The 15,179-nt window shown below is 45.2% G+C and overlaps 1 protein-coding gene across 1 annotated transcript in view; it reads left to right on the top strand.

The window, feature by feature from the left end:
* The first annotated feature begins 681 nt into the window (after positions 1 to 681).
* LOC140722379 (NACHT, LRR and PYD domains-containing protein 3-like) overlaps positions 682 to 15,179 on the top strand; it is a 28,757-nt gene continuing 14,259 nt past the window's right edge. Inside the window, exons 1-3 of the mRNA XM_073037132.1 lie at positions 682 to 841; positions 2,237 to 2,333; positions 6,469 to 6,635. Coding sequence (XP_072893233.1) covers positions 2,324 to 2,333; positions 6,469 to 6,635 — 177 coding nt within the window. The 5' untranslated portion in view covers positions 682 to 841; positions 2,237 to 2,323. The remainder of the gene's footprint in view (positions 842 to 2,236; positions 2,334 to 6,468; positions 6,636 to 15,179) is intronic.

The following is a 15,179-nucleotide window of genomic DNA, read 5'->3' as shown; positions in this document are numbered from 1 at the left end:
TGTGTCCTCTTTCCTCCACCTCCAGGGAAGCTGCATTTCCGTAAGACCATAAGACCTCCTTCCAAACAGGCACTGTAATGCAGCGAATACATAGAAGGTCCATTTACTATAAATTCAAGAGCTTTTCGTTTTCGTTTCTCGAAATATCACTATTAATGCCCCGATAATCACTTTTACTACCTTTTCAGAACACTGTGTGTAGTACCTCCCCCATTATAGGTATGAGCAAGGATGAGATCTGGGCCAAATTGCTCAATTAAGCGTTCAGCATATCACGCATCATCTTGGATAATCCCAGTTCTGATACTGGGTCTTCCACAGTGTCTTTTTCCACAGATCCAATCTGATGTACCGAGTTTCCAGCACTTCGTAAGAGGACGCAGGAATATGGCATTGGGGCGAAAAAATAATCAGCCATGATTGAATGATGGAGGAGACTCGATGGACTGAATCACTTCATTCTGCTCTGATATCTTATCATGACTGAATGATGAGTCCTTCGTATCCCGTATCAGGATTTGTGACGTGTGAGGGACAATTACAGATTTGTTCAATGAGATCTTTTTATTTGTCTTCAGCGTTTAAATTTCAGTGAGATTCGCTTTTGAAAAAATTGAGCAGATTTTTTTTTCCTTTGTATTGTTAATGTGCTTCATTATCTCTCTGGTTAAAGTTAGACCTGCGGTGAGAGATTTATTGGAAAAAAAGCCCACAGCTGGAAAGAAGCCAGGACTGAGAACGAGGGAACAGCGACAAGTGAACCAGCCCGAGGACTGAGAGTACCAACTGAAGAGAACCCTCTGACTCAGAGTTTTCATTGATTCAGTCAGGAGAAAGTTTGGTGAGTCTCATTCACTCGAACACTGGTCCTGTAAACATTACATATCTTTACAAAGGAAGGTACGAAATAGGTGGAATGCCTTGGTCAGACCAAGTTGCAATCACTCCAGGTCTGGTAATGTGCTTTCAGAAGCCTAGCTCTTTACAGTCACTCACATTCTCTCAGTCTTTGCTCATTTGAAGGTCCTGCATCATCTGAAGAAGCTTTTGGTTAGTTCTGATGTTTCCTTGTTACGTTATAATCATCTTAAAATGCGTTGACAATTTCATCCCTTTATAAGAAGCCCCAAGTGTGTCGTGTTGTAGTGATTGTCGAAATGTGGAATTACCATGAACTGCAGTAACATGCCTTTGATCCCATTGGCTATTGCAATCTGCAGTGATATACTTACCCTCAAATATATCGTCACGTAGGCCTCTGCTGAGAACAGACCATTTATAAAGCAAAATATCCCAACTCTGCATTTTATTCAGTCCTAACTGGCACATGGCAACCCATAATTTACATTGACATACCTTGGCCTGATCAAGTACTTTTCTGCTAATTACATTGTCAGAACCTGTGAAGGTGACATTAAGCAGAGGTGGAAATTCAAAGTTATGTTCCAATGGACGTTGTGCATGGGACTTCAGTAAAGCCTTTGACAAAGTGTCACATGACAGCTTGGCCCCGATGATCAGGTCCCATGCTGTCCAGAGAGAGCAAATTGGATGTATTCAAAATTAGCTTCAAGGTAGCAAGCAGAGTGCTGGTTGAAGGTTTCTCCTCGCAATGGAGGCGAGTAATTAGCGGTGTGCCATGAGGCTACAAGTTGAGACCTTTGATATTCGTTATTTTATTGCAATGATTTGGATGCGGTTGCACAAGGATTACTTGACTGGTAAGTTCGCAGAATGCACAACATTAGTAGTTGCTGTTCACAGAGAAGATTATCGTAGCATCTAGGGGATCTAAATGGACAGGGGCTGGTAAAGAGATTGCAAACCCAATCTGATCAGCAGCGGATTCATGCAGATGTTGGGGATCATGTGGAGGAAACAGCCAGAGGAAGTGGACGAGGCAGGTGCAGTTGCATAATTCAAAAAGCAGTTGGGGTGTGTAGATGGAGTGAAGAGGCCAGAAGGGAGATGGCCCCATCACAGGAAATTGTGACCATCTCAGTGGGCACTGTGGTTGGCATTGTCTCTTTGGGTGGAACGCTCTGAATTTGCATTTTATTGCTCTGTGACTCTGTCAGCAGATGCGCCAGGTATCAGTGGACAGATATGGTGTGGAAGTGGTTACTAACAGGGAATGTTTGGTACCCATGCCAAATGCTACAGGGGATGGAAATACTGTCATATTTGCAAAGTAGTCGTACTCTCTGACTCACTGTCTGCGTGTTGTGAAATTTAGAGCCTCACCAGCAGGTGGAGCTGTCCCGCAGAGCGACCAAAGTGTAAACAAGACGACGACAATCAACAATCGTCAGTCAGAATCAGAATGGACAAAGGTATGATCACAGGGATCTTTGAATTAAACTTTTGTCGCGTTTGTACACAATAGTTCAGATGAAAAAAAAACTGACAGAGGTGTTAACAGGGCATAGAAAAGCTTCATCAAGCAGTGTCATTTATCCCACTGGTAAAGCGGCCTTGAGTAATTGATCAACCCAACAGTTCCAGCGCAGGGACCTGACACCAGTAATGGTCGAATCACTCCGCTCACCATAAAAAGCTTCAGCTGAGTGAAAGGAGCAGAGGCTCCTGAATCAGGTGGTCGTGAGTGAAACACAGACAGGAATGTGACAGCGATCTTGTGGTTTATGTGAATGTTCAGGGTCAGGGTCCGTTTCACCTCCAGACAGGCCCTGATATGTAAGACATCCTCAACTTTCATTTATAAATTTCAGAAGCAGATGATAGGAGCATCTCCGGGATTTCCCAGATTCTATGATAACACAGCATTTCAGGTTTTGGAAGGAAAGCTACAAACTCCCCCCTGGTTTTTCTTGCCTGCTACGCAAAAGAGGAGGGGTGTCACCGAAATCTGTATTCTGTATCGGAGCGGAGATCATTGCCGGTGCTGGGAATGGCTGAGGATCAGGAGGCAGCTCATTGTAGATACATTTGTGATCTGCTTCGGAGTTTTAACACCCCAGTGAATGTCTGGGCTGTGGAGAAATGGTGAACCTGAGTTTCTAAATATTTCCCTCTTGATATGATCTTCTACCTGAATTTAAATTCCCAGGATCTTGGCTGGGAAACCCGGCATAACCAATGACCAAATGTCTGTGTCACCTGTAGACATTGTGATTGTGCTCAAATCTGAGATTCCAGCTGGAATAAAAACGATGCTCCAGCCTGGAAACGGGCCCTTCGGCCCATATAATTCATGCTGATCTAAATGTCCCATTTTCCTGCAGTTTTCCCAAACTTCCCTCGTAAACTTCTTCTCCCCTTTTTCCTGCCCACATGCTCTCAATTTTGTAATTTTATTTGTGTTTGCGGCCTCCTCTGGATGCATGTAATTTATACCCATCAGCCACCACGTGGAAAAATGCCCCTTTGATCCCTTTTAAATTTCTGCCCTCGAGTCTCAGACTCCCTTACCCGGGCAAAAGGACTGTGACCATCTACCCTATCTGCACCCCTGATTACTGTGTGTGTGTGTGTGTGTGTGTGTGTGTGTGTGTGTGTGTGTGTGTGTGTGTGTGTGTGTGTGTGTGTGTGTGTGTGTGTGTGTGTGTGTGTGTGTAAGATCACCCTTCCAGCTCCTGAGCTCCAGGGCAAGCTGCCCCAGCCCAACCATATAACACAAAAAACAACACCCTAGTCCAGTACCGTAGTGTTCATTCTTCACTTCACACTTTCCAGCTTCATCACCTCCATCCTATAGATTAGCAACTGCAACTACACACAAAGCTCTATAACCAAGACTTTGCCAATGACATGCATAGTTGTTACATGATGATCAGCAGGTGGGGGATAAGATGGGAACCAGGGGAGAGGTCAGCATAGATCATAAGGGAATGGTCAGCCTGTGACCCCGGGGACCGGACGACGTGCGTCTCAAGGGAATGGTCAGTCTCTGACCAAGGGGACTGGAGAAAGCAACTCCAGTCCCCTTGTCCAGTCTCCAGCCCCTCGTGTGACAAAGCAACTGGAGACTGTGTGATCCAGCAGACTGGACCATGTGTAATCCCGTTGCTGGTCTTTGTGTGACACAGACTACTGGACAGTTAGTGACCGAGGGAGATTTTAGCTTGTGGAAGATAATCACAGTGATATTTCCCAGTATCACCGGACACCGGTGCATTATGATCCCATGGGCATCCGTGCGTTCAACTGTTGTGATTGGTATTACCGTGCTTATCGTGCTATTTTACTGGGAGTAAATGTGTCCAGTCACCGGCCTATCGGGATGGTCACCTGACAGGATGTACGGTTCACATTAACCAGCACAGTTCCACTCCAAATCTGGTCAGCCAGAGTCTCAGCTCCATTGCAGTCTGAATCAGTTTTGCTCAGATCTAAATCATATTTGTATAACCTGCAATTCATCACTTATTTCAGTTGGGGAATTGAAACGAGCAGCGATAAGACAGAAGAGGATTTTACCAGGCCGATCATCGAGGGAAGATGATCTGGACAAGGCAAGCAAGGTACCAAAGCAGGGTCAGATTGAGAGCGATGTCCCAATGGAATGCGGTCCGGCCGCAGAGGAGGAGGAGCAAATTCAGCCCAGAGACAGTGACGTCAGAGACACTGATCCGGACCCTGGAACCAGCACAAGTGAGGCGACTGCCTGTCAGCCCAGAGACAGTGACGTCAGAGACACTGATCCGAACCCTGGAACCGGCACAAGGGAGGCGACTGCCTGTCAGCCCAGAGACAGTGGCGTCAGAGACACCGATCAGGACCCTGGAACAGGCACAAGTGAGGCGACTGCCTGTCAGCTCGGAAGCTCATTGAACACAGAACTGTCAAGTCCCCAAGAAGGAGTGGGTGAGTGAAATATGAGGGTGATGTGCTCACAGAAAGCGGCAGGTTGGAGGGTAAAGGTGAGGCCTTGTTGGAGGGTTGGTCAGAGGAGAGGGAAAATGTGTGGGTGTGGTACATGTGGTGCACTGGGCAGCCATTACCCCACTACAGGAAATGTACTACCTGCTCTGAGGATTTCCAGGATGTGAATTGGAGGAAATGCAGCTGTCCAGATGAGGAGAGTGTTTCCGGGATGTGTATCGGGGAAATGTATTCGCCAGGATGGAGAGAGTATCTCTGGGAAGCGAATATTACCAACAGTCCCAACATTTATGCCCATCCAAATTTAAATAGGTGAATGGGTCGGATGGGGGATGGACTGGTTTATATTAAATGTGGTCCTTCTATTACGTAATGCCGAGAACATTGTTGGGTAGGCTTTAAGGCAAGTGTTAGATTCAAGTCAAGTCAAGTCACTTTTTTATTGCCATTTCGACCAGAACTGCTGATACAGTACATAGTAAAAATGAGTCGTTTTTCAGGACCATGGTGTTGCATGACACATTACAAAAACTAGACTGAACTACTTAAAAAAACATCAGAGGAAAAGAAAAAAAAAAACCACACAACAACTACACTAAACTACACACCTATCTAGGACTGCATGAAGTGCACAAAACAGTGCAGACATTACAATAAATAATATACGTGACAATAGGGCAGTAAGGTGTCAGGCCAGGCTCTGGGCATTGAGGAGTCTGATAGCTTGGGGGAAGAAACTGTTACATAGTCTGTCCGTGAGATCCCGAATGCTTCGGTGCATTTTCCCAGATGACAGGAGGGAGAAGAGATTGTATGAGGGGTGCATGGATCCTTTATAATGCTGCTGGCTTTACGGATGCAGCTTGTGGTGTAAATGTCCGTAATGGCGGGAAGAGAGACCCCAATGGTCTTCTCAGCTGACCTCACTATACGCTGCAGGGTCTTGCGATCTGAGATGGTGCAATTTCCGAACCAGGCAGTGATGCAGCTGCTCAGGATGCTCTCGATACAACCCCTGTAGAATGTGATGAGGATGGGGGGTGGGAGATGGACTTTCCTCAGCCTTCGCAGAAAGTAGAGACGCTGCTGGGCTTTCTTTGCTATGGTGCTGTTGTTGAGGGACCAGGTGAGATTCTCCGCTAGATGAACACCAAGAAAACAGTTGCTCTTAACGATCTCCACCGAGGAGCCGTCGATGTTCAGCGGGGATTGGTCACTCCGTGCCCTCCTGAAGTCAACAACCATCGCTTTTGTTTTGTTCACATTCAGAGACAGGTTGTTGGCTCTGCACCAGTCCGTTAGCCGCTGCACCTCCTCTCTGTAAGCTGACTCGTCGTTGTTGCTGATGAGACCCACCACGGTCGTGTCATCGGCGAATTTGATGATGTGGATCGAGTTGTGTGTTGCAGCACAGTCGTGGGTCAGCAGAGTGAACAGCAGTGGTCTGTGCACACAGCCCTAGGGGGACTCCGTGCTCAGTGTGATGGTGTTGGAGATGGAGCATTAATCCAGTTTTGTATCTGGAGGCAGGTTCAAGACACGGTTTTTTGTTGAGTTGGGTGAGAGCGGTGGAGACGAGGGATATCTGAGTTCAAGCCTACATTTTCCTTTTTATATTCACAGAGCCAGAGTTTACAATCTCCGACCTCCTGGCAGAGGGGGAGGAATATCGACTGTACCAACTGACAAAGTTCTACAGAGACAGACTCAAACAAGCAATTGAAGAAAAGGTTGAGAGACTGGGTTGGATGTTGACAAAGGAGGGACATTTCAGTAGACAAGAAAATGAGGTGAGTGCAGTTCGTGTATTGTCACTGATCTGCTGGTATCAGAGGGAATAGTGATCAACATTAATCTCCTGCACGTTTTAGGAGATCGACTTGGGAATGGAGACTTTGATCACTGACTTGTCTCTCGCAGATCTGGTTTCAGTTGTTAAGGTGGGGAGCACTGGGAACTGCAGGTTTAGCATCACCTTTTCTTGTATCACCTGCTGTATTTATCAGTGTGAAGTAAGAGCAGTGGCTGCATATCTGGACTTCCAAAAGGCATTCGGTATGAAACTAATTTCAAATCTTGGCTGAACCGTCGGGTAGTTTCACTCATCTCATTAATCCAGGATGAGCATTAAACTGTCAATTGGGCCAACCGGCTTCACTGCGGTACCTGAGGGACGGAAACCAGCTAACCACAGCTTGTCTTGGCTCCGTGAGTTCCCAAACAATGTGTTGCTGACTTGTCATAGTCACAGCAAAGTACAGTACAGAAACAGGCCTTTTGGCCCATCTATTCCATGCCAGACTACAGAATCTACTTATTCCCATTGACCGGGCCATGGCGCTCTATACTCTCATTACGCATGCATCTATTCAGAATTCTCTTAACCACTTGCACTACTTGCCCTGCTAGCTAGTTTCGCACTCTCACCACCCTCTGAGTAAACCGGTTTCACCTTTGTACCCTTTGAACTTTTCACCTTTCACCCTTTAGTGATAACCTCTTGTTGTAGTACCTGTTTACCTCAGTACAAAATGCCTGCTTGCATTTATCCTACCTATATCCCAATGTAATTGTCTACACTTCTATCAAATCTCCGCTCAATCTTTCATGTTCCAATGAATAAAGTCCTAATCAGTTCACTCTTTTCTTATAACTTAGGTCTTCCAGTCCAGGTAACCTCCTTGTAATGTTTTTTTTTTCTGTACTCTTTCAAACTTATTTCCATCTGTCCTGCAGGTAGGTGTGCAGAACTGCACATAATATCCAAATTAGGCCTCTCCAACGTCTTATACAACATCATATCGTCCACGATATTTTCATTTACCAAGGTTAATGCGCTGAGAAACTTTCTTTCAGAGCCTATCAACATTTGCTGCCACTTTCAATGGCTTATGTACCTGTATTCCCAGATCACTTTGTTCTACCGGTCTCTCAGTAAGATCTACCCTGATTGGTCCATCCAAAGTGCTACATCTTGTACCTGTCTGCATTAAATTACATCAGCCCCTTTTAAGCACATTCTCCAGTTGGTCCAGACCTCACTGCAAGCTCGTGTAATCTTCCTCTTTGTCCACTGCACCTTCCAAATGTTGGAGTCAACAGCAAATTTGCTGATGCTGTTAACCGTAATTTCATCCAGATCATTGATGTAGATGACAAACAACAACAAGCACAGCACAGATCCCCGTGACACTGCACGAGCTACAGGCGCCAAACAGAAATGCAACAGTCTATAGTGACACTCCGGATTCTTTCCAAAAAGTTAGTGTCTAATCCAGTTTACTACTTTATCTTGAATGCTAAGCAACTGAATCTTCTAGACCAACCTCCTATATGGGACCTTGTCAAATACCGTGCTGAAGTCCATGTAGACAATATCCACAACCTTGCCTTCATCAACTTTCCTGGTAACTTCCTCGAAAAACTCTGAGATTGATTGGATGTGAAAGATCATGCACAAAGCTGATACCTTATGACCACAAACATCAATAGTTTGATCTAAAAGGGCAGAAGAAAGCACAAAACATAAAATAAATCTGGTGACTAGCTGATATCTCATGATCCCAAAAAATCAACAGGTTGTCCTGAAAGGGAAGAAGATCAATAGGATTTCCTGAAAGGGAAGTGGCAAACAAAAAAAAACTGCTAACTTGCTGAATATCTAACTAATGAGAGACAGGGTCACACCATTTCAGGTCACTCTCCTTGGAGCTCACAAACAGTGATTGTCTTGTCCTAGATCTGATCTATTCAGCCATGAGTGGTATTAGAAAATCAAGTGTGTTACACCCGTGAGTAACTCTGTTCTCGTTGGGATTCATTGGCGCTGTCTGTAACGAATCACACAGGCATTATCCAAAGGCAAGAGGTAATCTGTAAATATGATGCTAATCAATAAATTCATCATCTGGAGACGTCTGCTTTACTGGTTAAATTTCTTTCACAACTTAACTCCTCAGACCTGGTAGCAGTGAAACTGAGGGATTATTTTACAGTGCAGTGGACCATCAGGGAATTATGCTGATTTATTTCATAATTGTTGTCCATTATTCGTGTTATGGAAAAGCTTTCCAATTCCCTTCTGGTAACTGTTCTAGGAGATCAATCATTCAGATCCAGGACATAGAACATAGAATAATACAGCACAGTACAGGCCCTTCAGCCCATAATGTTGTGCCGACCCTTAAACGCTGCCTGACCCTTAAACGCTGCCTCTCTTATTTCTCAGAGCAATGTCCTAAGCCCATCCATATTCAGTTTCCTTAATTCCATCATAGGTGTATGTTGCTTGAAGACTATTCAATGTTTAATTCATAATTCCTCAGTTAATCAGGAAACCCATGCCTGCATTCAGGAAGTCATTACCATTTTACGGTATGAGTGTCAGGCAGTAACCATCTCCATTATAATACAGCCGCACTGACATTCCTTAATATTCTTTTGTCTTTATACATCATGAGACCATAAGGCATCAGAGCACAATTGGCCATTAGGCCCATCGATTCTGTTCCGCCATTACATCATGGGTGATTTACTATCTCTCTCAACCCCATTCTCCTGCCTTCTCCCAGTGAACTTTGCTGACCAGACTAGTCAAGAATGTACCAACCTCTTTTGGAAGAAGACAGCGAGGCTTTCAGAGGAAGTGCGGCGGCGGCCATTTTCAAATTACTTCTCAGATCGGAGTTCTGAGAGGCGGGACTGCGCAGGCGCGTGAAGGAGGCCTGGGAAGGAGGGAAGATATAAAAAAGAACGCAGCCTTAAGCAGCGGGCAGCTTCGTTTGCGGGCAGCGGAGTGAGCCGGGAGCAGAGTGTAGGGCTTGGGCTCAGAGGGCTTAGGCGGAAGAGGGCACAGTAGGCTTATCTTTTAGTTCTCCTTGTTATTTTCAGTTATTCGGGAAGTATGAGTGTGAGGGCAGCTTCTTGTTCTCGGTGTCGGATGTGGGAGATCCTGGAGTCTCCGAGCCTCCCGGACGTCCACATCTGCGCCAGGTGCGCCAAACTGCGGCTCCTGAGGGACCGAGTTAGGGAACTGGAGATGCAGCTCGATGAACTTCGCCTGGTCAGGGAGAGCGAGGAGGTGATAGAGAGGAGTTACAGGCAGGTGGTCACTCCGGGGCCACGGGAGGCAGATAGGTGGGTCACGGTCAGGAATGGGAAGAGGCAGGTACTAGAGAGTACCCCAGTGGCTGTACCCCTTGACAATAAGTACTCATGTTTGAGTACTGTTGGGGGGGACAGCCTACCTGGAGGAAGTGACAGTGGCCGGGCCTCCGGCGCAGAGGACGGCCCTGTAGCTCAGAAGGGTAGGGATAGAAGAAAGAGGACCATAGTAATAGGGGACTTGATAGTCAGGCGGACTCGATAGTCTGGGGTTCAGACAGGCGGTTCTGTGGAGGTGATCGGGAGTCCCGGATGGTGGTTTGCCTCCCTGGTGCCAGGGTTCGGGACATTTCTGATCGCGTCCAAGATATCCTGAAGTGGGAGGGTGAGGAGCCAGAGGTCGTGGTACATGTAGGTACCAATGACATAGGTAGGAAAGGGGAAGAGGTCCTGAAACGAGAGTATAGGGAGTTAGGAAGGCAGTTAAGAAGAAGGACCGCAAAGGTAGTAATCTCGGGATTACTGCCTGTGCCACGCGACAGTGAGAGTAGGAATGGAATTAGGTGGAGGATGAATGCGTGGCTGAGGGATTGGAGCAGGGGGCAGGGATTCAAGTTTCTGGATCATTGGGACCTCTTCTGGGGCAGGCGTGACCTGTTCAAGAAGGACGGGTTACACTTGAATCCTGGGGGGACCAATATCCTAGCGGGGAGGTTTGCTGGGGCTACAGGGTAGACTTTAAACTAGCAAGATGGGGGGGGGGGGGCGGGAATCAATTTGAGGAAACTATGGGAGAGGAGGTTAGTTCACCAGTAGAGCAAGTAAGTAGACAGTGTGTGAGGGAGGAAAGGCAGGTGATGGAGAAGGGATGCGCTCAGCCCGAAGATGTAAGGGAGAAGAAAGAAAAGGATAATAAATTTGAATGCATTGTTAGGGATGAAAAGAGAGGAGGAGGTGGAGAGTATCTTAAATGTATCTATTTCAATGCTAGGAGCATTGTAAGAAAGGTGGATGAGCTTAAAGCATGGATTGATACCTGGAATTATGATGTTGTAGCTATTAGTGAAACATGGTTGCAGGAAGGGTGTGATTGGCAACTAAATATTCCTGGATTTAGTTGCTTCAGGTGTGATAGAGTAGGAGGGGCCAGAGGAGGAGGTGTTGCATTGCTTGTCCGAGAAAATCTTATGGCGGTGCTTTGGAAGGATAGATTAGAGAGCTCCTCTAGGGAGGCTATTTGGGTGGAATTGAGGAATGGGAAAGGTGTAGTAACACTGATAGGAGTGTATTATAGGCCACCTAATGGGGAGCGTGAATTGGAAGAGCAAAAGTGTAAGGAGATAGCAGATATTTGTAGTAAACACAAGGTGGTGATTGTGGGAGATTTTAATTTTCCACACATAGATTGGGAAGCTCATTCTGTAAAAGGGCTGGATGGTTTAGAATTTGTGAAATGTGTGCAGGATAGTTTTTTGCAACAATACATAGAAGTACCGACTAGAGATGGGGCAGTGTTGGATCTCCTGTTAGGGAATGCGATAGGTCAGCTGACAGATGTATGTGTTGGGGAGCACTTCGGGTCCAGTGATCACAATAGCATTAGCTTCAATATAATTATGGAGAAGGACAGGACTGGATCTAGAGTTGAGATTTTTGATTGGAGAAAGGCTAACTTTGAGGAGATGCGAAAGGATTTAGAAGGAGTGGATTGGGACAATTTGTTTTATGGGAAGGATGTAATAGAGAAATGGAGGTCATTTAAGGGTGAAATTATGAGGGTACAGAATCTTTATGTTCCTGTTAGGTTGAAAGGAAAAGTTAAAGGTTTGAAAGCGCCATGGTTTTCAAGGGATATTAGAAACTTGGTTCGGAAAAAGAGGGATGTCTACAATAGATATAGGCAGCATGGAGTAAAGGAATTGCTCGAGGAATATAAAGAATGTAAAAGGAATCTTAAGAAAGAGATTAGAAAAGCTAAAAGAAGATACAAGTTTGGTTTGGCAAATAAGGTGGAAGTAAATCCGAAAGGTTTCTACAGTTATATTAAAAGCAAGAGGATAGTGAGGGATAAAATTGGTCCCTTAGAGAATCAGGGTGGTCAGCTATGTGTGGAGCTGAGGGAGATGGGAGAGATTTTGAACGATTTCTTCTCTTTGGTATTCACTCAGAAGAAGGATATTGAATTGTGTAAGGTGTGGGAAACAAGTAAGGAAGTTATGGAACCTATGACAATTAAAGATGTGGAAGTACTGGCGCTTTTAAGAAATTTAAAAGTGGATAAATCTCCAGGTCCTGACAGGATATTCCCCAGGACCTTGAGGGAAGTTTGTGTAGAGATAGCAGGAGCTCTGACGGAGATCTTTCAGATGTCATTAGAAACGGGGATTGTGCCGGAGGATTGGCATATTGCTCATGTGGTTCCATTGTTTAAAAAGGGTTCTAGAAGTAAGCCTAGCAATTATAGACCTGTCAGTTTGACATCAGTGGTGGGTAAATTAATGGAAAGTATTCTTAGAGATAGTATTTATAATTATCTGGATAGACAGGATCTGATTAGGAGTAGCCAGCATGGATTTGTGCGTGGAAGGTCATGTTTGACAAACCTTATTGAATTTTTTGAAGAAGTTACGAGGAATGTTGACGAGGGTAAGGCAGTGGATGTAGTCTATATGGACTTCAGCAAGGCCTTTGACAAAGTTCCACATGGAAGGTTAGTTAAGAAGGTTCAGTCGTTATGTATTAATGCTGAAGTAATAAAATGGATTCAACAGTGGCTAGATGGGAGATGCCAGAGAGTAGTGGTGGATAATTGTTTATCGGGATGGAGGCCGGTAACTAGCGGGGTGCCTCAGGGATCTGTTTTGGGCCCAATGTTGTTTGTAATATACATAAATGATCTAGATGATGGGGTGGTAAATTGGATTAGTAAGTATGCCGATGATACTAAGGTAGGAGGTGTTGTGGATAATGAGGTGGGTTTTCAAAGCTTGCAGGGAGATTTATGCCAGTTAGAAGAATGGGCTGAACGTTGGCAGATGGAGTTTAATGCTGAGAAGTGTGAGGTTCTACATTTTGGTAGAAATAATCCAAATAGAACATACAGGGTAAATGGTAGGGCATTGAGGAATGCAGCGGAACAGAGAGATCTAGGAATAACAGTGCATAGTTCCCTGAAGGTGGAGTCTCATGTAGATAGGGTGGTGAAGAAGGCTTTTGGAACGCTGGCCTTTATAAATCAGAGCATTGAGTACAGAAGTTGGGATGTAATGTTAAAATTGTACAAGGCATTGGTAAGGCCAAATTTGGAATATTGTGCACAGTTCTGGTCACCGAATTATAGGAAAGATATCAATAAATTAGAGAGAGTGCAGAGACGATTTACCCGGATGTTACCTGGGTTTCAGCACTTAAGTTACAGAGAAAGGTTGAACAAGTTATGTTTCTATTCATTGGAGCGTAGAAGGTTGAGGGGGGATTTGATCGAGGTATTTAAAATGTTGAGAGGGATAGATAGAGTTGACGTGAATAGGCTGTTTCCATTGAGAGTAGGGGAGATTCAAACGAGAGGACATGATTTGAGAGTTAGGGGGCAAAAGTTTAAGGGAAACACGAGGGGGTATTTCTTTACTCAGAGAGTGATAGCTGTGTGGAATGAGCTTCCTGTAGAAGTAGTAGAGGCCAGTTCAGTTGTGTCATTTAAGGTAAAATTGGATAGGTATATGGACAGGAAAGGAGTGGAGGGTTATGGGCTGAGTGCGGGTAGGTGGGACTAGGTGAGGTTAAGAGTTCGGCACGGACTAGGAGGGCCGGAATGGCCTGTTTCCGTGCTGTGATTGTTATATGGTTATATGTTATATGGTTAAATATACCCAATGACCTGGTCTCCACAGCTGTCAGTGCCAATGAATTCTACAGATTCACTACTCCTCGGCTAAATAATCTCCTCATTTCTGTTCTAAATGGACGTCCCTCTAATCTGAGGCTGTTCCGTCTGGTTCTAGACTTCCCCACTTAGAAACATCATCTCCACGTCCTCTCAATGCCTTTCGATATTCCACAGGTTACAATTAGATTCCCCCTCATCCTTCCACACTCCAGCCAGTACAGGTGCATCCTGGATCCATTCCCATCAAAATCTGGTTTAACATCACTGGTTCTCTTCGTTTAGATTCCTCTCTGGATTTTTCACAACGCCATCACATATTTTCTCTGATCAGGGGATCAAAATATGCGAGTGCGATCTGGCCAGTGCTTGTTCTTATATTCTGATCCTCTCGAAATGAATGCTGGCATTGTATTTGCCTTTCCGAACAGACTCAAACTGCATGGAATCCTGCACCAGGTCTCCAGAGACTCTTTACAACTCCGATTTCTGAATTTTCTCCCAGATTCAAAAATAGTCTACGTCTTCATTATTTCTGCTAAAGTATACGGCCACGTACCTCACTATACTACATTCCAATTGCCACTGATGTGTCCATTTTTTCATAGGTCCATGTCCTCCCGCGAAATCCCTGCTTCCTCAACACTTCCCCTCCCTCCCCATATCTTCGTAACGCCCACAATAATGGCCATAAAGCCTACAAATCATTGACATAACGGAAAAAGAAACTGTCCCAAAACCAACCACTGCATAACACCACTGGTCACCAACATTCGACCAGAGAAAGCCCTATTTGTTCCCATTCTGTGCTTCCTGGCAGTCAGACAAACCTGTCTGGAGAAAATCTTGGATCCTCTATCCATGCCAGTGTCTTTCTTGTCCTACTGTCGGCCCTTGTCAAACGGCGTCATGTGGGACACCTGGTCAAAGGTCCTCGGGAAGTCCAAGTAAACAACTTGCACTGACTCTCCGTTGTCGACCCAGCATCCTGTTCTCTCAAAAAATTCCAACAGTTCTGTCAGGCAAGATTCCCTTCCATGGATGTTGGCCTTTTCCTTATCATGTGCGTCCAAATACCCCGAAACCTTATCCTCAATTATCGACTGCTGACATCTTCCCAAACGCTGATCAGACTAACTGGCCTATAGTTTAAAATGATCAGTCCTCCGGAACCATTCCAAAATCTAGTGATACTTGAGCGATCATTACTAATGTCTCCACGATCTCTTCAGCCTCCTCCTTCAGAAGCAATCGGGTGAGTTGATCTGGACTCATCTATCTTCAGAACTTTCAGCTTCCCAAGCGCCTTCTCCGCAATAATTGCAAATACACTCACTTCTGCCACCTG

This window comes from Hemitrygon akajei, unplaced genomic scaffold (genome assembly GCF_048418815.1).
Source record: "Hemitrygon akajei unplaced genomic scaffold, sHemAka1.3 Scf000076, whole genome shotgun sequence".
NCBI classification, from domain to species: domain Eukaryota; kingdom Metazoa; phylum Chordata; class Chondrichthyes; order Myliobatiformes; family Dasyatidae; genus Hemitrygon; species Hemitrygon akajei.
This window is presented reverse-complemented; position numbering and strand designations above follow the sequence as displayed.